Source organism: Macaca nemestrina, chromosome 1 (assembly GCF_043159975.1).
Source record: "Macaca nemestrina isolate mMacNem1 chromosome 1, mMacNem.hap1, whole genome shotgun sequence".
Lineage (NCBI taxonomy): Eukaryota > Metazoa > Chordata > Mammalia > Primates > Cercopithecidae > Macaca > Macaca nemestrina.
The window spans coordinates 51,045,208-51,067,744 of NC_092125.1; the positions used below are offsets into that span (position 1 = coordinate 51,045,208).

Here is a 22,537-nt window from a genome sequence, read left to right on the forward strand (position 1 = left end):
AATCGTTAGAATACTTGAAGGTTTTAATGTTTGGCCCTTGACTATAGAAGTATATGCCTAGTGTGAAGTAAGCGTCTATTTATCATTCTTGATAGGTATTGGTAAGTATATTTGGCATAATATTTGATATAGAATCCTATTGTAATAAAATGAAAAGTATTTCAGTCTTCATGAATTTTCCAAGTAGCTTTGAGAATATTGTTAAATATGTGTTTTTAGTTTGTTAAACATTGTGAGTTTTGATAAAGTATTTGTGATTAAATAATGCATCATTAGACTAACAGCCTTTTCTAATTATTTTAAAAAAGATACCCCTTACTTCAGTCTTACTCTGTTTATAATGGATTAATCATCATGGCTTTCATGTTTATTTAAGGATTAATAGTTTGGTGGATAATTCAGCTAAAAGTCTCTAAAACTAAACTCAACATACTTTGAATTTAAGGGTTTTTTGTTTTGTTTTGTTAAAACAATTATTATTGGAAGGAAGAGTATTAGGTCATAAAGATACTTTAGCCAGGTATAGTGGCTCATACCTGTAATCCTAGCACTTTGGGAGACTGAGGTCGATCACCTGAGGCTAGGATTCAAAACCAGCTTGAGCAGCGTGGTGAAACTTTGTCTCTATAAAAAAATTAAAGAAAAAAAATTAGCTGAGTGTGGTGGTACATGCCTGTGGTCCCAGCTACTTGGAAGGCTGAGCGGGGAGGATCACTTGGGCCCAGGAGGTCTTGGCTGCAGTGAGCCATGGTCACACTACTGCACTCCAGCACATTAAATAAGTGACGTTTAAAAATACTAACAAATAACTCATAATTAATTTTTTTACAGGATCCTACTTTGCGCACCAAACAGCCTATCCCAGCTGCCTATAACAGATACGATCAGGAAAGATTCAAAGGAAAAGAAGGCAAGTTGCTTAATTCTTATCTTCCCCTTACTGTGGTTGTGTTGAACTTGAGAGACAGTATGGGCTGATGTTTGGGTAGGGCAAGGGTTGGCAAAGTAATGTCCTCAGACCAGATCTTACCCACTGCAATTTTTCTTAAATAACATTTTGTTGGGACACAGCCACACTCATTCATTTATGTATTTTATATATGGCTGCTTTGGCTTTGTGACATCAGTATAAAATTGTTTCAGTAGAGACTGTGTAGCCTACAAAGCCTAAAAATATTATTTAGCCCTTTACAGAAAAAAGTTGGCCAACCCTTGGTTAATAGCATGGATTCTGGATCCAGATAGCTTATGTCATATTAAATTTTTGTGTGAATTTTAATGTTGCTTTAACTGCATTCTGCCTTAGTTTTCTCCTGTGTGTAATTAAAATATTACTATAGTACCTGTCTCTTATGGTTGTTGTGAGTATTGGACTGGTTAATAAATACTAAGTTCCCAGAATAGTATCTGATAGGTAAGTAAATTATCTATAAATGTTTGCTGTTATTCATACTGCTTTTGTTTTTATATATAGTAGAGATTTTATATGTTAAGTCATGTTTCTCAAGTTATAAATGTGTATGTGCATTGAGAACTTGGAAACAGATTTTGAGCAATGATGGGAGGACTTATTTTGTGATGGTCTACGTGATATTGTGGCTAATGCAATAGTGAACCATTTCTGCAGTTGTGAGGTGAGACTAATGTCAGTGTAACTTCCTCTTGGAATCTTCGTTCATCATGACTTGATTCATGAAAATATTAAGTAGAAGCAGCTGGAAGTTAATGATATTTTTATGCATAATCTGAAATCTTAAGTTTTTTTTAAATGATATGTTGCCTTGATGCAATGAATTTTGTGTGCTGACTTCATTTAGTTGATAAAGGCATGCACTGGATATGTGCCATAGAAAGACTACGTCCATTCTTTCGTTAAAATATTCAATGTTTTTCTTGGGGAATGAATTATATAAAGCAGAGGTTGGTAAATTACATCTCCAAAACTAAATATAACCCTCCATGGGCCAAATTGGGTTGTCCCCATTTGATCACATATATTGTTTATTCTGTTTTTGCGCTACAGATACAGAATTGGGTAGTTGTGACAGAGATTTTAAGGCTCGCAGTATGTAAAATATTTGCCTTTGCAGAAAGGCATATTGGGATTCTGTCCTGGCACTCCAATCATTATTTACAACACTGCTGTCTATAAAATATATAATATGGTTGATTGCTGTGGCTCACACCTGTAATCCCAGCACTTTTGGAGGTGGAGGCAGGAGAATTGCTTGAGTTCAGTACTTTGTGACCAGCCTGACCAAGATGGCAAGACCCCATCTCTACCAAAAATACAAAAAAATAGCTGGGTACAGTGGTGCATGCCAGTGGTCCTAGCTACTCAGGAGGCTGAGGTGGGAGGATTGCTTGAACCTGCGGAGGAGGGATGGGAGAAGAGGTTGCAGTGAACTGAGATTGTGCCACTGTATTCCAGGCTAGGTGACAGAGTGAGACCCTATCTCAAAAGAAAAAAAAAAATGTGTGTGTGTATATATATGTATGTATGTATATAAAAATAAGTATATGCCTATGACTGAAACTTTGGAACACTACTTTTTATAACTTTGGGTCTTCTCATGGTATTAGGTGCTTTTAATGGTACTGTCATTGAGTATTAGTAGTAAGTAATTTGGGGGTTATAAAGTATTCAATCTAATTTTTGAACGTAATTGCAGAGATAGTCTTAACCAGCTTCTACACAATAGGCTTGCTGGTCTGTATTTAATATATTAGTATTTTTTACCCTAGTGTCCTTTCTAAAGTTTTTATCTTCACAAATATGGAATTTAATTTTACATAGTAGATTCAAGGCTTTGTTATACTATTGAACCATGACATTCAATGTAGATTATTACTTTAGATTTGTTATAGGTCATAAGATACATGATCTATAAAATCTTAACAGTAAGCCTCTTTTTTTCATAGAAACGGAAGGCTTCAAAATTGACACTATGGGAACCTACCATGGTATGACACTGAAATCTGTAACGGTAAGTTAATTTGGCTGTAGATTTCTTTTGTTCCAGGGATTTTATGTGAGTAGCACATGTTGAAGAAAATATTCTATTTTTTATTTCAAACATTTTTCTTTGTTGATCACTTGTGCTGATTGATCTGTGTGGTGTATTGATTCATGGGTATCCTGTTTCGTGTTTCTTTTCCTTCAAACTAAGTTGAATATATGTAAACAAAAGCTGATTCGATTAACTTGCAAGTAGGGCAGTGCCACCTGGTCAGTATTTAAAGCCATTAAGTTAGGAGGTCAGTTTGGGAGAGCTTTTTGGCATAATATTCTTTGTTTTTAAAAATGTAATGTCTTACGCTCTTTAAAGAGATGGATTATAGTGATTATAATGCTTACAGAGTATGTAATTAACAGAACTAAATACTTGGGTATCTGTGAATATAAGCCTTTGGTTCACGTTTAGCAAACTTTCTTTTTTTAACCTCCTAAAAATGGTTATTTCTATATATTCTGACCAAGCCATATTTAACACTTTTAATTTTTATTTAGTTAATGATTGGATTGGATTCTAGTAATCTCATTTTGCATATTTATATTCTAGATCGTTATACCTTTTATACTTTTGTTTATATTCTAGATTATACTTTTAAAATACTATGATGTGTATTAAATAGAGTATACTTAAGACACTAATAACCAAACTTTTGTCTTTGCTTGTGAATCATCAGATCTTTATGGACTCTATGTAACATGGAATCATTATATAAGTGCTGTGATTTCTCAGAACTAACATATAACTTTATACCTACGTGGAATTTTTCATGTTTTACTCACTCATTTCCAAAAGCCAATAGCAAGTATAGAGATCTGATTTTAAGTCTGTTTTTTTCTGGACTTCAAATTGGGATTGGATATCAGATGTTTTGTTAATATACTTGTTTTTAAATTGTCATCAGATTTGTTTCTTTGTTTCTGTATTATTAAATTATATGTAGATTAATGAATTCATTCAAGAAGTACTTATTGAGCATTTGTGTCGGATCCTGTCCTTGTTGCTGGTCATACAGCTGTGAATAAATCAGATGAGGCTTGTTTAGATGAGAAGTCAGAGATACTTCTCTCAGGAGGTAACAGTTGAGCAGAGACTTGGATTGCATTCCTCTGCGTCAAGGCAGAGATCAAGACTGAGGTCCAGTTGGGCAACAGCAAGGCGGCCAGTGTTGTTAGAGTTTAGAGATTTAGGGCAAAAGTCATGAGGGATTAGATACTCCTATCTTATGCAGTCTGCCTGGTTCTTCCTGACTTCAATATATAATTCATGGCTAAAGATTTAGTTTTAAATTCTTACATGATTTGGTTATTGACATCTTGGGAACAGAACTTGCCTACTAATCATTTCCCTAAGTGCGACAGGACTTGCCCGCTGATCATTCCCTAAGTGAATTAGTCGTAGAATGAAGTTGTTATCCTTGGGGAGCCATCAAAGTAAGTTTTTTGTTATTTTTGTTATTGTTGTTTTTGCTTTTCTCATCCATCCCTGTAGCTCTGAAATGCCATGAAATGGTTTTATTATCTGAGCTTCTTTGCAAATAGTAAAATCTGTGATGGTTTTTATAGTGGTCCTTTGTACAGAGCAGGTTTTCTAAAATTTAAGGATAGCTTCTTCATTGATCGGTATGAGAATGACATGATTCTGTTACATCATCAGAGACTGTGCTAAATACACTGAAAGACAGGTGAATTTAAGCAATGTACTGAAGTATGCTGAAAAAGAGAGGTGAATTTAAGCAAATTCATGCTGTGTCATTTTTAAAGAATAATCATGAAAAAAGCATTGTGTAGGAATGCAACAGAAAGACTAAAAATGGTTAAATTGCTGATAGTTATATTAATACCCAGTTTGAATATCTGTGTTGTTTGTGATCTGATTTATGCAGTTATTAGAATTAATACCTAGAGAAATTTGAACTTGAAAGCTTTGAAGTTCTCAGATAATTATTTTTAAGTTGTGTCTCAGACTTACGTTTCCAATTTAATATTTTTTTCTCTTCTTTTCTGCTTTGGAATTACTACCTATTTGTGAGCTCGTGAGTTGCACCAACTTTCTACCTTATTCTCCAGTCAAGAAAGTTTCTCCATTATAGTATCCACCCAGACATACAAGGATGTTAAATACATGTTAAAAGGCTTTGCTGCCCAGATGTAACTTCCTTTCTAATTTATGTATAGTTCATTTTTGCTGCCATTGTTCTCCAATGTTTTGATATGCCTGGTTAATATACATAGTTAGTAAAATTAGAATCAATCTATGTATCTTTTAAGTTAAACATCAGATTTCTGATACATGCAAGACTAAATTATGCAGACAGCTAGAATATTTTTATGCAGATAGATTATTTCCTATATATTTTATAGAGAAGGATATATGTTTTGGTAATCACATTTCATAAGAATCATGAAGTAGTGAAAGTTTTTATACAAGTAAAGGCCCCAGGGAGAGTGCTTTGATAATATTTTATTAAAATAAGAATTATTCAAACTTATGGCAACAGAAACCCAGGTATCTTTAAAGTTACAAATTTGTATAGTTGGTTTTCTGGTTAACTTTTGACTTAGGCCATGAAATATGTTTCACAGTAAAGATTCCAGAGGCCCAAGCCATGAAATTGTTGATTCGATAGAGAACTTTTCCCAGTTTGGAGCTTTTTCCCCAAATTTGTTACTTGGGTTCTATAATATTTAAGAAACACTAGGTTAGGCCAGGCGCAGTGGCTCATGCCTGTAATCCCAGCACTTTGGAGGCCAAGGCAGGCAGATCACTTGAGGCCAGGAGTTCAAGACCAGCTTGGTTAATGTGGCAAAACCCCATCTACTAAAAATACAAAAATTAGCCAGGACGTGGTGGCGCACACCTGTAATCCCAGCTACTCCGGAGGCTGAGGTAGGAGAATTGCTTGAACTCAGGAGGCGGAGGCTGCAGTGAGCCAAGATTAAGCCACTGCAGTCCAGTCTGGGTGACAGAGTGAGACTCTGTCTCAAAAACAAACAAAAAAACTCCACTATATTAAACAGATTTTGTGGTTCACGAATCTCATTGTTTTTAATGTATGAGTATCTAAATTGGAAGAATATGCAGTCTTTCTAAGTTTATTTAACCCGCTGAGTTTGCCCCTACCCTAACACCTAGGGAGTATTCTTGGAAAGAACTAGTGTTTCATAGAATCAGGTTAAGTAAAGCTATCTCAGAATTATGTGGAGGTAGAAACCATTCAGTGGGGGAAATAACAATATATTTTCATGGTTTCGTTTTGTGAAAGGGTCATATTAGACAAAGAATGTCACTTGACAAAGTTTTTATTGTATAGTAAATGAGAGAATATGATGAAGACCTGTTTTTGTTAGTTGTATAGTAGCAAGGAACCAATTTATGGTTCCACTGGAGAAATAGAAGATGGTGATCACAGTTCACTCTTATTAATAAGGATTTGGTGGTTGCATTGAGAACCACTTCATTTTAACCTGTCTAGCCTGTTCATATTTAACTGGAAGGGTTACAAACTCTAACCTCTATTTGTTCTTAGTGAGTATCATTGACTCTTGATTACCTTTACTGTCTTCATTTTTGAGGAAGCATCTCACACCCTGCAATTATAGAGATTAAAAGGTTTCCTTTAAGATCTTTGCTTGAATTTATTCCAATAGTCATCATCGTTGTTACAATAAGTATGTTTTGGGGAACAATTTTTTTGATAGTGAGTAAACTTAGGTAGTTTTATGCAGTTTGTTAGAGGTGTAATATTATCACCATCAATTCTCAGGAGGATGCAGAATCTCAGGCTGTCAACCAGGTTATATTCTTAAAAGCAGGAACACATACATTAGCACCTTCCCCACCCCACCACTGTTTTATAAAGCTTTCTTCATTCCCATTTGGTTGTTGATTAATTTGTTCATCTCTGCTTGAATTGTTACGAGAGTGCTGTAGTAGCAGTAATGTTCTGGAGTTGAGTGTAGAGTTCAGCCCTGCAGATAATGGAGAATTTTTAAAAGCTGTCTTCCTTAGGGCTCTATTTCCTCTTCTTCCTCTTTCCTTTAGCAAGTATTTCTTGAGTGCATGCTGTGTGCCTTGCAGTGTGTTGAGTGCTGGGACATCAACGATGAACAAAACCAGACATGTTCTTATGGACTTAATGATCTGGTTGGGGAGGGACACATTAGTCATACTATAAAATTGTGACTATGCCAAGTATTAGAGGTATATTGTGCAACAAGAGCCTAAAATTGGATTTGTTGCAGGAGTTAGAATACTTCATTAAGGAGTTAATGCTTGAATAAGATCAGAAGTTTGTGTAGGATTTAACTTGGTGATGACAGGAAAACACATTTTAGGAACAGTGAACGAAAAGCAGGAGTAAAAGCCCTGTGATGGAGAGAGCATGGGGAGTAGAAAGATTTGAAAGAAGACTGGTTATTATGTATATTTTTAGGATGCTTGTAGGAAAGTTTCTTTTTCTTCTTCCTGCCTGTTCATAAATATTATGAACAGGCAGTATATTTATGAACAGGCAGGAAGAAGAAGATGGTAACATAGATCATCCAGAAGCATTTTAGCTTACTTCTGGAGTCATTCATTTTGCCAATCTAAATGTGGCCACAGATAACGTTTTATTAGGCATCCATTGTAATTTAAATTTTTATCTTACTCACCACCATTTACAAATTAGAGCTTGTCACATGAACAGTCTGCATTTCCAGCTTCCTTAAAATCTATCTGGCATGAATGGGTACTGGGTCTATAGTCTCACATGGCAACAGCCACATCCACCTGAGCAGGAGCTACCTCCTCTAGATAAGAGGTTTTCTCTAGATTGCCACAGGCCTTATTACTTTGTTATCTTTTATTTAGCCTTCTTTACTTATTTCTACTATATCTATAGATTGTTTTGGCCATCCGGTTTGAAATTCCTGCTCTAGAGGCAGTACCAGTTTGTTAAAGATAAGTTAATCAGTTGGAAATACAACAAATATGAGGCTTTGAAGTCAGTGCTGGCTTTGATTTTCAGTTCTACCATTCATTCTCCTGCTTGTGAAGTTGAGGAAGTTATTTAATCTTTCTATCAGTTATTTTGTTTTTATTTTATAATATATATAATAGAACTTACGTCATAGTATTGTTGAAGATTAAAGGAGACACTATAAAATGCTTAGTACAAAGAGGCTTAACAAATGGTAGTTACTTGTATTATTAATTCATGATTCTGTAAACTCAGTTGGATGTATGTGTAAATGTCGGCAACTATATAGCTTTATTGTACTTGTAATTTATTATATTTATTAATATATGTAATATATGTATTTAGTATTGTTAATGATACAATTTTCATTGAAAGTTATGAAGACTAGTTTATATAAATGTTATGATCGTCTTTTTTCTTTCAAGTAATTGGGATATTTTTGCAACAGCTATGTATGTTTATCTTATAGCAGAGACATTTTACCTTTGAGAGAAAGTAGCCGCAAATAAGTTATATAAAGAGGGTAATAACTAGGTTGGCTTTTTCCATCTGTTAGGACTCATACATAGAAAGAAATGTAATTTCTTTAATTTTAAGTTACTGACTTTCTGGACAGGCATGGTAGGTAGCTCATGCCTATAATCCTAGCACTTTGGGAAGCTGAGGCAGGTGGATAGCTGGAGACCAGGAGTTTGAGACCAGCCTGTGCAAAGCAGTGAGACCCTGTCTCTAAAAATAAAAAAAAAATTAAGTAACTTTCATCTGAAAAGTATATAAAGTGTTCAGGATTTTAATATGTAGTTACAGAATTATAAGTAGGAATATTACTTTTATAAAATGTTTTTTTCTGTACTCTGTGTTTAGACTGGCGTATTTTTCTATTTGAGAATATTATATTACAGTCTAAGCAATTTTCAAAACTTGGTGCTTGTTTTGATATTTCAGGGAACAAAGTGGTTCTATCATGTGTCCGCCTAGCAGTATAAAGGTGTACCCCTTAAATGACACATTAGTTTTTTTATATATGTAAAAACTGTTTACAAAATGTAAAAATTAAAATAGCGTGTATATAATAGTCCATTGTATCCCTTAAGTTTTGAAAGTTTATATACCTACTGTTACATGAAGTAATACTTCCATATTAACGTATTATGTGTTGTATACAGTTTTTTGTTAGATATGCATTTTCATAGACTTTTATAAGAAGCCATCACTAAAGTGAATAGGCCATTTTTTTTCTCTTTTAGCACAAAGAGGCTCAACAAATGGTACTCATAAAAAATCCTTTATATCCCTTTCATAGTAATTTTCCCCTTTGTGATTTTTTCCAACTTTTTTTGAGGGGGGCAGATAATGTTCTGGTTATAGATTTGGACCAAGTCTTAATGTAAGGGAGGGAGAAGAGAGAACTTTCTATTATGATTTGTTGGCCTGTTTGTTATAGCAAATTAAGCTTCAGCTTTCTCATCAGAAAGGTGATATAACTTCCTTAGGGATTTGTTTTGAGGTTTAAATGTATCCAGTTATAGCTTGTTTAGCATTGCCCTTTTCACTGCTTCTTTTAAGATTTATTTTATTTTATTATTTTTTTTTGAGACGGAGTTTCACTGTCTCACCAAGGCTGGAGTGCAGTGGCATGATCTCAGCTCAGTGCAACCTCCATCTTCTGGGTTCAAGTGATTCTCTTGCCTCAGCCTCCCAAGTAGCTGGGATTACAGGTGTGCACCACAATGACTGGCTAATTTTTGTATTTTTAGTAGAGACGGGGTTTTGTATTTTTAGGAGAGACTGCATTGGCCAGGCTGGTCGCGAACTCCTGACCTCACGTGATCTGCCTGCCTCAGACTCCCAGAGTGCTCGGATTACAGGCGTGAGCCACTGTGCCCGGCCTCCTTTCACTGCTTTTTGATTGTAGTATGGAATTGATTGTAGTTATTGCATATATGTTTTTATGTTAACCATATATAATATTTTGTAAGCATTTTATACTGAATAATACAGATATAATCTTTAATTGGCTAGTATTTAGACTGAACACTTATTTAGATGGGTAAATATTAAATCATTTCATGCCTTCCTTGTGGTAAGAAGTATTAGAATCTGATTTAACCTTAACATTTTGTCAGCATTAGTAGCATTTTGGTGCTAATGTACTTCAAGAAAAATGAATTACAGCAACAACATACTAATTCATGTCAGGGAATTTTAATACATGTAAAGCGAAGATTATTTTTATGTGGTTTAGTTTATATATCTTAACTGAGGTTTATTGAAAATCCATTGCACACTGGTTGATAGATTTTGTGTAAGCCTGTATAAGTGAACTCAATTTAGCTTTGCATTTTGTTAAAGAATAACTATTAGTTTACCCAAAACATATTAGAGGTTTTAGTTAATATCTGTAACATGACTTTTAAAATTATTCTACCAATTACTATGGAGTTCATGCCACAATCACAGAACACTTGAGATTTATTTTAGAAAGAAAGTTATTGTTGCCACATGTATCAGAGTAATCTTGAAATCATTGTGTAATTTTTAATAATAAATTTGATATCATTTTGTTTTAAAATGCTGTAATATTGATCCTTGTAAGAATAGGAAACATAGAAACCAGTTTGGAAATATAGTTTGTTAAATAATAAAAATTTATTCTATGAAACATCATTTTGGTTACATATATTCTCTTATAGTTTAGTATATAATGCTGTAGTTATATATGACTCTCAGAATTGCACAAAGATTTTAGTTTTCTTTCAACTTAATAGAGCTTTTTATTCCAATTTCTATTTACCTGCATCAGTGTAACTAATTCAGTTTTAACAAAATTATTGTCAGTGTTAAACATATTTTATGACTTTTAATTTCCCACTTCTCCTTGTATTTTTAGATTAACCACTACTGTTCTTTAACATACAAATGTTTTTATTTTCTGTATTTCTCTTTATTAATTTGAACACAGATTAATCTTTTAATATTCCCATTAACTTTATGACAGATGTTTTAATCAATTGGTTCGTATGAAAAAACCCTAGTATATTTAATAACATACTGTATTTGGGTGTTTGGGTATGTCCTTGATGGGAACTTTTCCATTGGCTGTTGCTGGCTGAACTTTAGTTTGTTAGATCAATTTCTGGGTCTTTGTAAATTGATTTAGATTTTTGAGTGACTTTTTAATCTTACAATTCCTGCATTCAAATTTTTTAAATTAATTGTCTTAGTATTCATTGGATTATCTACTTAGTTCATCCCATCCCCTCCCCCCATCCTACCAGACCTCATTTGATCTTTAATTCTAAGTTTTGGTTTCTTTTCCAGGTCTTTTTCTTGATGGCTGTTTCTTTTAGTGTTGTTCTTCTTGTCTTTCCTGCTTCTCATGTTCCTCTGTGAGTGACTGTTCCCATGTTTTTTTAAATACCTGTTTTTAAACTCTTACTTGCTTCTGGACTGGACAGATCTTGCTATTTAGAAACTAAGTTCTTATTTGAAATTTCAGAATGGTGCTTTGCACTGAATCCATTGAAGACATAGTAACTTTGAAATGCTTAGAAATGAAAAATTTTAAGATCTTTTGTTTTAATTAGAGACAAAAGTCATACCATAGAACTCTCATAACTCTCTCACTGTTGAACTTGTCATATTTTATGGGTGTCATTGAAAAAGCTTTTATTCTTATATTTAGATTTTTGCAACTGTATATAAGATCAAATTAGAGTTTTATTTTGAAATCAAGTCAATTTAACTACATATATGTACACACACATATATATGTACACACAGATATATATATATAAAAAGACAGAGTCTCACTCTGTCGCTCAGGCTGGAGTGCAGTGGCACGATCTCAGCTCGCTGCAGCCTCTGCCTCCCAGGTTGAAGTGATCCTCCTGCCTCAGCCTCCTGAGTAGCTGAGACTACAGGCGTGCGCCACCACGTCCTGGCGATTTTTTGTGTTTTTAGTAGAGATGTGGTTTCACCTTGTTGGCCATGCTGGTCTCAAACTCCTGACCTCAAGTAATCTGCTGCCTCCGACTTCCAAAGTGTTGGGATTATAGGCGTGAGCCACCGCGCCCCACCAGTTTAACATTTTTACATATTACAATTAGAATTGATTCAGCCTTTTATCATCCTCTACAGTGAATTCTGGATGTTATCAATCCTTTAATCATTTACCTCCCCAAATTTGGTATTTTTGGATAGCTGCTCCAGTTTTTCTACAGTGTCTTTTTGTCATTTCTGTCTTATGTGTGGTGCCATAAATATTCTGGAATTGAATTCCTAATATATTTCATTATACCAAACTTGAAAACTAAAATAAAGCAGCTCTTTGATCTTTGAGAAGTTACTGAATTCTTACTTGTGTTCTGTATGTAGATGGCTTTTAGAAAGTAACCCTCCATTCAGCTTCTGATAGGATTATAATATTTTAGTAACTTATCTAGCTATGCAAGGTATTTCACAGTATCCTTAGGAATTACTGAGTTTTAAATAGAATGACAGAATAATTACCAGTTATTCTGATAGTAAATTTATAGGTACATTATAATTCATCAAGAACTTTGGGGTGTGTGTGTGCGCGCGCGCGTCCATGTGTGTACGTGTGCGTGCATGTGTGTATATATTATGTATGTTTTTCCCTCCTAGAAAAGTTAACAGACTGGGCGCAGTGACTCATGCCTGTAATCCCTGCACTTTGGAAGGCTGAGGCAGGTGGATTCCTTGAGCCTATTTGGCAAAATTCCATCTCTACAAAAAAAATTCAAAAATTAGCCAGGCATGGTGGTGTGCGCCTGTAGTCCCAGGTACTCAGGAGGCTGAGGCAGGCAGATTGATTTAAGCCCAGGAGGTCAAGGCTGCAGTGAGCCATGATTGCGCTACCACACTCCAGCCTGGGCAACAGAACGAGACCCTCCCCCCACAAAAAAAGAAGTTACTTTAAGAAGAAACTTCAAAAACGTAACTGTTTAAATAACTTGATATTGGAAAATATTTTTCTTTACCTAGGTTAAGTGCAGTAGATATAAATGATCTAATACTTTCCAATAAATTGATAGATACCAATTTCGGGGCACCTGTGATAGACATTTGTATTATTTCTAACTTTTCTGAGTCATTATTAATATTTTTGAAAATTTTGTATAACTTTTTTTAAAGCTTTAAACCTCAGTGTAAAAAGGCTATAGTAGTTTCTTTTTTTTTTTTTTTTTGTTTTTGAGATGGAGTCTCACTCTTGTCACCCAGGCTGGAGTGCAGTGGCGCTATCTGGATCAACTGCAACCCCTGCCTCCCGGGTTCATGCTATTCTCCTGCCTCAGTCTTCTGAGTAGCTGGGATTGCAGGCACCCGCCACCACGCCCAGTTAATTTTTGTACTTTTTGGCAGAAACGGGGTTTCGCCATGTTGGCCAGTCTGGCCTTGAACTTCTGACCTCAAGTGATCGGCTTGCCTTGGCCTCCCAAAGTGCTGGGATTGCAAGCGTGAGCCACCATACCTGGCCTGGTATACTAGATTTTATAAAACTATGCTTCATTATGTCATATTGGCAGTATTACATTTACATTTTATATTAGAACCCTCTTGTAGATCATCGAAGACCAGTCCACAGTACGTAGTAACTGGTTCTAAGTGTCTGAATAATTTCAGTCAACGTGTTTTGTTTGTAACAGATCAAAGGAGAAATAACTGCTGGTGATGAATGGATGTGCAGAGGTTTTGTTGCCTATGGTTGATCAGCTGCCTGAATCCTGAGTTGTCTCATAGGGTGGCATTACGTTAGTAATTTGCCGTAGCCCAGAGAAAGGCTGAGAAACTGGATAATGTTAGTATACCATGATAAATTGATTCATGTTAATTAAGCTTATGAGAGTAGCATTTGAAATCAAATGCTGATTTATTAATTTGCAGTGATAAATGTAATTAACAAGGGCACTGGATTCTCACATCTAGCACATGTTCTCTGTGTAAAGCTACATTGGAAATCACAGTACACTGTGCAATGAGTGTATAATAAGTTATATCCTTCAAATGTTTAGGGGTATTAAAGTAGTCTGTTATTTTTAACTCTTCATTGAAAAAAGACTTGTTGCAAGGCCAGGGTACCTGTCCCCTTGGGCACTGCTTAGATAGGTTTTGATTTGCCATTGTGATTTCTGTTCCTTGTTGTGTCTGACTAATCCCTTGCCAGATGATATGATGTATTATTTCTTTAGATGTATAGATTACTGAGTCAACTTCAGGACTGTGTTTCATTCCATTCTATTTGATTTGTTAAAAAGTGTTGGTGAGGGAACTAGCTCTTTTGAATTTGGGAGTCATAACGTAGATATCCAAAGGATCTGATTTATTACAGGAGAGGTTAGGAGCAATAGAATGACCTTGCTGCAAGTTTGAGCTATAAATTTAGGATTAGTCACATTTAGTTTTGTTGATTTGGAAGGGAAGAGAAGAGCAGGGATTTCCTGCTGGGTTTTGGAAATCTTTCTTTTTAAAGAGATGGGGTCTTACTATGTTGCCCAGGTTGGACTTGAACTCTGTACCTGAGTCTGCAGGTGTAAGCCACTTTCCTCAGCATGGAAATCACTTTCTCTGCCTTTTACTTATTACAGGTTGATAGTCAAATTAATGAGGTTACTTAAACCTCACCCTCCCAAATAGTAATTTCAGTGCTGCAAAGACATTACAATTTAAGTGTTTCCTAGAGTTGTATAAAACTACTTAAGATTTAGAATGCAGTCAATATGAGTAAAAAATCAAATATGGTTAAAGTACAAATAAAGTAGTATCATTGTAAAGTACAAATAGAGAAGTATAAAGAAGACTTTATGTATCAGTAGATAAGTAATAATTCTATGTTGGGATGAACGTTTTACATAGTCTCAGGATGGCCAGATTAAAAAATTCTGCTGTGACATATTTGAAAGATGTGAAGATCCACACAGCATAAATGCAAAGCATGAAATATTTTTCATAAGAATAATTGGTGGATTGTGTAGAAAGTTTTGTTTGCATTTTACTCATTTGGTTATATTTACATATAGTGTATTTAGTGAAATTACCAGAACCATTTTCAGCAATAGAAGAAATTAGTCTTTTTCTCTCTTTCTCACATGGATGCATGGACATGCATTCATACCTCTCTCCCTCCCACATATGCATAAAATTGATCAAAATGTGGTTGAGGTCTCCACTGGTACACTTAAACTGAGCATGCTAACATTTGGTCTGTAAGGAACAACCTACCGTTTTTATATGTGCCCTTATTTACTTAACGCTGTATTGATATTTGGTGTTTGCCTGTAAAAATAAGCCAGCCATCCTTTCACTATGAGTTTTCGGTTTTTTTCAATTATACTTTAAGTTCTAGGATACATGTGCACAACGTACAGGTTTGTTACGTATGTATACATGTGTGATGTTGGTGTGCTGCACCCCTTATCTCGTCATTTACATTAGGTATATCTCCTAATGCTATCCCTCCCCCCTACCCCATCCCCACAATAGGACCTGGTGTGTGATGTTCCCCTTCCTGTGTCCAAGTGATCTCATTGTTCAATTCCCACCCATGAATGAGGACATGCGGTATTTGGTTTTCTGTTCTTGTGATAGTTTGCTGAGAATGATGGTTTCCAGCTGCATCCATGTCCCTACAAAGGACACGAGCTCATCCTTTTTTATGGCTGCATAGTATTCCATGGTGTATATGTGCCACATTTTCTTAATCCAGTCCGTCAGTGATGGATGTTTGGGTTGATTCCAAGTCTTTGCTATTGTGAATAGTGCCGCAATAAACATACGTGTGCATGTGTCTTTATAGCAGCATGATTTATAATCCTTTGGGTATATCCCCAGTAATGGGATGGCTGGGTCAAATGGTATTTCTAGTTCTAGATCCTTGAGGAGTCGCCACACTGTTTTCCACAATGGTTGAACTAGTTTACAGTTCCACCCACAGTGTAAAAGTGTTCCTATTTCTCCACATCCTCTCCAGCACCTGTTGTTTCCTGACTTTTTAATGATTGCCATTCTAACTGGTGTGAGATGGTATCTCATTGTGGTTTTGATTTGCATTTCTCTGATGGCCAGTGATGATGAGCATTTTTTCATGTGTCTGTTGGCTGTATGAATGTCTTCTTTTGAGAAGTGTCTGTTCATATCCTTTGCCCACTTTTTGATGCGGTTGTTTTTTTCTTGCAAATTTGATTGAGTTCTTTGTAGGTTCTGGAAATTAGCCCTTTGTCAGATGAGTAGATTGCAAAAATTTTCTTCCATTCTGTAGGTTGCCTGTTTACTCTGATGGTGGTTTCTTTTGCTGTGCAGAAGCCCTTTAGTTTAATTAGATCCCATTTGTAAATTTTGGCTTTTGTTGCCATTGCTTTTGGTGTTTTAGACATGAAGTCCTTGTCCAGGCCTATGTGCTGAATGGTATTACCTAGGTTTTCTTCTAGGGTTTTTATGGTTTTAGGTCTAACATTTAAGTCTCTGATCCATCTTGAATTAATTTTCGTATAAGGAGTAAGAAAAGGATCCAGTTTCGGCTTTCTACTTATGGCTAGCCAATTTTCCCAGCACCATTTATTAAATAGGGAATCCTTTCCCCATTTGTTGTTTTTGTCAGGTTTGTCAAAGACAGGATGGTTGTAGATGTGCGGTATTATTTCTGAGGGCTCTGTTCTGTTTCATTGGTCTATATCTCTGTTTTGGTACCAGTACCATGCTGTTTTGGTTACTGTAGCCTTGTAGTATAGTTTGAAGTCAGGTAGTGTGATGCCTCCAGTTTTCTTCTTTTGGCTTAGGATTGTCTTGGCAATGCAGGCTCTTTTTTGGTTCCATATGAACTTTAAAGCATTTTTTTCCAATTCTGTGAAGAAAGTCATTGGTAGCTTAATGGGGATGGCATTGAATCTATAAATTACCTTGGGAAGTATGTCCATTTTCACAGTATTGATTCTTCCTATCCATCAGTATGGTATGTTCTTCCATTTGTTTGTGTCCTCTTTTATGTCACTGAGCAGTGGTTTGTAGTTCTTCTCGAAGAGGTGGTCCTTTATATCCCTTGTAAATTGGATCCTAGGTATTTTATTCTCTTTGAAGCTATTGTGAATGGGAGTTCATTCATGATTTGGCTCTCTGTTTGTCTGTTACTGGTGTGTAAGAATGCTTGTGATTTTTGCACCTTGATTTTGTATCCTGAGACTTTGCTTGCTGAAGTTGCTTATCAGCTTAAGGAGATTTTGGGCTGAGACTATGGGGTTTTCTAAATAACAATCATGTCATCTGCAAACGGGGAAAATTTGACTTCCTCTTTTCCTAACTGAACATCCTTTATTTCTTTCTCTTACCTGATTGCCCTAGCCAGAACTTCCAATACTATGTTGAATAGGAGTGGTGAGACAGGGCATCCCTGTCTTGTGCTAGTTTTCAAAGGGAATGCTTCCAGTTTTTGCCCATTCAGTATGATATTGGCTGTGGGTTTGTGATAAATACCTCTTACTATTTTGAGATACGTTCCATCAATACCAAATTTATTGAGAGTTTTTAGCATGAAGGGCTGTTGAATTTTGTCAAAGGCCTTTTCTGCCTCTATTGAAATAATCATGTGATTTTTGTCTCTGGTTCTGTTTATATGCTGGATTATGTTTATTGATTTGAGTATGTTGAACCAGCCTTGCATCCCAGGGATGAAGCCCACTTGATCATGATGGATAAGCTTTTTGATGTGCTTCTGGATTTGCTTTGCCAGTATTTTATTGAGGATTTTTGCATCAATGTTCATCAGGGATATTGGTCTAAAATTCTCTTTTTTTGTTGTATCTCTGCCAGGCTTTGGTATCAGGATGATGTTGGCCTCATAAAATGAGTTAGGGAGGATTCCCTCTTTTTCTATTGATTGGAATAGTTTCAGAAGGAATGGTACCAGCTCCTCATTGTACCTCTGGTAGAATTCCGCTGTGAATCTGTCTGGTCCTGGACTTCTTTTGGGTGGTAGGCTATTTATTATTGCCTCAATTTCAGAGCCTGCTATTGGTCTATTCAGGGATTCAACTTCTTGCTGGTTTAGTCTTGGGAGAGTGTAAGTGTCCCAGAAATTATCCATTTCTTCTAGGTTTTCTAGTTTATTTGCGTAGAGGTGTTTATAGTATTCTCTGATGGTAGTTTGTATTTCTGTGGGGTCGGCGGTGATCTCCCCATTATCATTTTTTATGGCATCTGTTTGATTCTTCTCTCTTTTTTTTTTATTAGTCTTGCTAGCAGTCTATCGATTTTGTTGCTCTTTTCAAAAAACCAGCTCCTGGATTCATTGATTTTTTTGGAGGGTTTTTTGTGTCTCTATCTCCTTCAGTTCTGCTCTGATCTTAGTTATTTCTTGCCTTCTGCTAGCTTTTGAATGTGTTTCCTCTTGCTTCTCTAATTCTTTTAATTGTGATGTTAGGGTGTCAATTTTAGATCTTTCTAGCTTTCTCTTGTGGGCATTTAGTGCTATAAATTTCCCTCTACACACTGCTTTAAAAGTGTCCCAGAGATTCTGGTATGTTGTGTCTTTGTTCTCATTGGTTTCAAAGAACATCTTTATTTCTGCCTTCATTTCATTATGTACCCAGTAGTCATTCAGGAGCAGGTCGTTCAGTTTCCATGTAGTTGAGCAGTTTTGATTGAGTTTCTTAGTCCTGAGTTCTAGTTTGATTGCACTGTGATCTGAGAGACAGTTTGTTATAATTTCTGTTCTTTTACATTTGCTGAGGAGTGCTTTACTTCCAAGTATGTGGTCAATTTTGGAATAAGTGTGATGTGGTGCTGAGAAGAATGTATATTCTGTTGATTTGGGGTGGAGAGTGCTGTAGCTGTCTTTTAGGTCCACTTGGTGCAGAGTTGAGTTCAATTCTTGGATATCCTTGTTAACTTTCTGTCTCGTTGATCTGCCTAATGTTGACAGTGAGGTGTTAAAGCCTCCCATTATTATTGCATGAGAGTCTAAGTCTCTTTGTAAGTCTCTAAGGACTTGCTTTATGAATCTGGGTGCTCCTGTATTGGGTGCATATATATTAGGATAGTTAGCTCTTCCTGATGAATTGATCCCTTTACCATTATGTAATGGCCTCCTTTGTCTCTTTTGATCTTTGATGGTTTAAAAGTCTGTTTTATCAGAGACTAGGATTGCAACCCCTGCTTTTTTTGTTTTCCATTTTCTTGATAAATCTTCCTCCATCCCTTTATTTTGAGCCTATGTATGTCTCTACATGTGAGATGGGTCTCCTGAATACAGCACACTGATGTGTCTTGACTCTTTTCCCAATTTACCAGTCTATGTCTTTTAATTGGAGCATTTAGTCCATTTACATTTAAGGTTAATATTGTTATGTGTGAACTTGATCCTGTCATTATATTAGCTGGGTATTTTGCTCTTTAGTTGATGCAGTTTCTTCCTAGCATCGATGGACTTTACATTTTGACATGTTTTTGCAATGGCTGGGACCTGTTGTTCCTTTCCATGTTTAGTGCTTCCTTCAGGATCTCTTGTAGGGCAGGCCTGGTGGTGACAAAATCTCTAAGCATTTGCTTGTCTGTAAAGGATTTTATTTCTCCTTCACTTATGAAACTTAGTTTGGCTGGATATGAAATTCTGGGTTGAAAATTCTTTTCTTTAAGAATGTTGAATATTGGCCCCCACTCTCTTCTGGCTTGGAGAGTTTCTGCAGAGAGATCTGCTGTTAGTCTGATGAGCTTCCCTTTGTGTGTAACCCGACTGTTCTCTCTGGCTGCCCTTAACATTTTATCCTTCATTTCAACTTTGGTGAATCTGAGAATTGTGTGTCTTGGAGTTGCTCTTCTCAAGGGGTATCTTTGTGGCATTCTCTGTATTTCCTGAATTTGAATGTTGGCCTGCCTTACTAGGTTGGGGAAGTTCTCCTGGATGATATCCTGCAGAGTGTTTTCCAACTTGGTTCCATTTTCCCCCCGTCACTTTCAGGCACCCCAATCAGAGGTAGATTTGGTCTTTTCACGTAATCTCATATTTCTTGGAGGCTTTGTTCATTTCTTTTTACTGTTTTTTCTCTACACTTCTCTTCTCGCTTCATTTTATTCATTTGATCTTCAGTCGCTGATACTCTCTCTTCCAGTTGATCGAGTCGGTTACTGAAGCTTGTGCGTTTGTCACGTAGTTCTCTTGTTATGGTTTTCATCTCTATCAGTTCTTTTAAGGTCTTCTCTGCATTGATTATTCTAGTTATCCATTCATCCATTCTCTTTTCAAGGTTTTTAGTTTCTTTGCACTGGTTACATAGTTCCTCCTTTAGCTCTGAGAAGTTTGATTGATTGAAGCCGCCTTCTCTCAACTCGTCAAAGTCATTCTCTGTCCAGCTTTGTTCCGTTGCTTGCGATGAGCTGCATTCCTTTGGAGGGGGTGATGTGCTCTGATTTTTTGAATTTCCAGCTTTTCTGCGCTGCTTTTTCCCCATCTGTGGTTTTATCTGCCTTTGGTCTTTGATGATGGTGACGTACTGATGGGGTTTTGGTGTGGGTGTCCTTTCTGTTTGTTAGTTCTCCTTCTAACAGTTGGGACCCTCAACTGTAGGTCTGTTGGAGTTTGCTTTGAAGTCCGCTCCAGACCTTGTTTGCCTGGGTATCAGCAGCAGAGGCTGCAGAAGGTAGAATATTGCTGAACAGCGAGTGTTGCTCTCTGATTTTTGCTCTGGAAGCTTTATCTCAGGGGTGTACCCCGCCATGTGAGGTGTGATGTGTCGGTCTGCACCTAGTGGGTGATGTCTCCCAGTTAGGCTACTGAGGGGTCAGGGACCTACTGGAGCAGGCAGTCTGTCTGTTCTCAGATCTCATCCTCTGTGCTGGGAGATCCACTGCTCTCTTCAAAGCTGTCAGACAGGGGCATTTACTTCTGCCGAGGTTTCTGCTGTCCTGTCCCTAGAGGTAGAGTTCTACAGAGGCAGGCTGGCCTCCTTGAGCTGTGGTGGCCTCCACCCATTTTGAGCTTTCCGGTGGCTTTGTTTACCTACCTAAGCCTCCGCAATGGTGGACTCCCCTCCCCCAGTGTGGCTGCCGCCTTGCAGTTAGATCTCAGACTGCTGTGCTAGCAATGAGGGAGGCTCTGTGGGCGTGGGACCCTGTGGCCAGGTGTGGGATTTAATCTCCTGGTGTGCCATTTTCTAAGACCCTTGGTAAAGGGCAGTATTAGGGTGAGAGTTACCCGATTTTCCAGGTGTTGTGTGTCTCAATTTCCTTTGGCTAGGAAAAGGAATTCCCTTTCCCCTTGCGTTTCCCAGGTGAGGTGATGCCTTGCCCTGCTTCAGCTCTCGCTGGTCAGGCTGCACCCGCTGACCAGCGCCAACTGTCTGACACACCCCCGTGAGATGAACCCGGTACCTTGGTTGAAAATGCAGAAATCGCCTGTCTTCTCTGTCGCTCACGCTGGGAGCTGGAGGCTGGAGCTGTTCCTATTCAGCCATCTTGGGCATGCCCCGCTATAGTCTGACCTCACTATGAGTTTTATATGTAAGTTCTGGTTATGCCTTGTAATTTTAGGTTGACTTTGTTAAAAAACAATTACCAAGTTAGTCATAAAACCTAGTTTACAAAACCATTCAGTGTTTGTTGTCTAAGCTGAACTCTTAGAAACTTTAATGTGAAATTATTTTTAATGAGAATATAAAAATGAAGAGTCAGGTATGAGCAAAAGTAGTAATATAGCAGGAGTTTGTATAGTTTAAGTGCATTTTTTCTTTCTTTCTGAAAACAAGAGTCTTGCTCCGTCACCCAGGCTGCAGTGTAGTTGTGCAGTCAGAGCTCATTGGAGCCTCTATTTCCTGGGCTCAATCACTGCTCCCACCTCAGTTGGGATCACAGGTATGCACTGCTGTGCCCAGCTAATTTTGGTATATTTTGTAGACACAGGGTTCACCATGTTGCCCAGGCTGGTCTCTAACGATCTTCCTGCTTTGGCCTCCCAAAGTGCAGAGATTACAGGTGTGAACAGCTGCGCCCAGCCTTAAGTGTGTTTTCATTATTTCTTTATGTTTTTTAGTCTATAGTGATTTAAAATGGTTTGAATGTAATGATTTAAATTGGGGATTGACAAACCTCTTCTTTCAAGGGCTGGAAACTTAAGTGTTTTAGGCTTACAGGCTGATAGACAAAATCACAGAAATTATGTAGGTACTTATGTAACGAGATAAATCAAATTTTCACAATTTTTTTTTTTTTGAGACCGAGTTTTGCTCTTGTTGCCCAGGCTGGAGTACAATGGAGCGATCTCGGCTCACCGCAACCTCAGCCTCCGAGGTTCAAGTGATTTTCTTGCCTCAGCCTTCCCGAGTAGCTGGGATTACAGTTATGTGCCACCACGCCCGGCTAGTTTTGATTTTTAGTAGAGACAGGGTTTCTCTATGTTGGTCAGGCTGGTCACAGATTTTTAATGACAAGTACAATGCATGATAATCTGTAATACTGGTTTGATAATGAGAATAGTGGAATTTCTTTTTGGGTGTGAGGGATAACATTTTGCTTAGTTGAAGTTCCAAGTTAGTGTTCTCTGTTACCAAAATTGATT

The 22,537-nt window shown here is 36.9% G+C and overlaps 1 protein-coding gene across 2 annotated transcripts in view; it reads left to right on the forward strand.

Moving 5' to 3' along the window:
• LOC105484638 (cell division cycle 73) overlaps positions 1 to 22,537 on the forward strand; it is a 158,273-nt gene that overhangs the window by 26,913 nt on the left and 108,823 nt on the right. For both annotated transcript variants that reach the window (XM_011746466.2, XM_024793723.2), the window contains exons 9-10: positions 832 to 910; positions 2,923 to 2,987. In XM_011746466.2, coding sequence (XP_011744768.1) covers positions 832 to 910; positions 2,923 to 2,987 — 144 coding nt within the window. The remainder of the gene's footprint in view (positions 1 to 831; positions 911 to 2,922; positions 2,988 to 22,537) is intronic.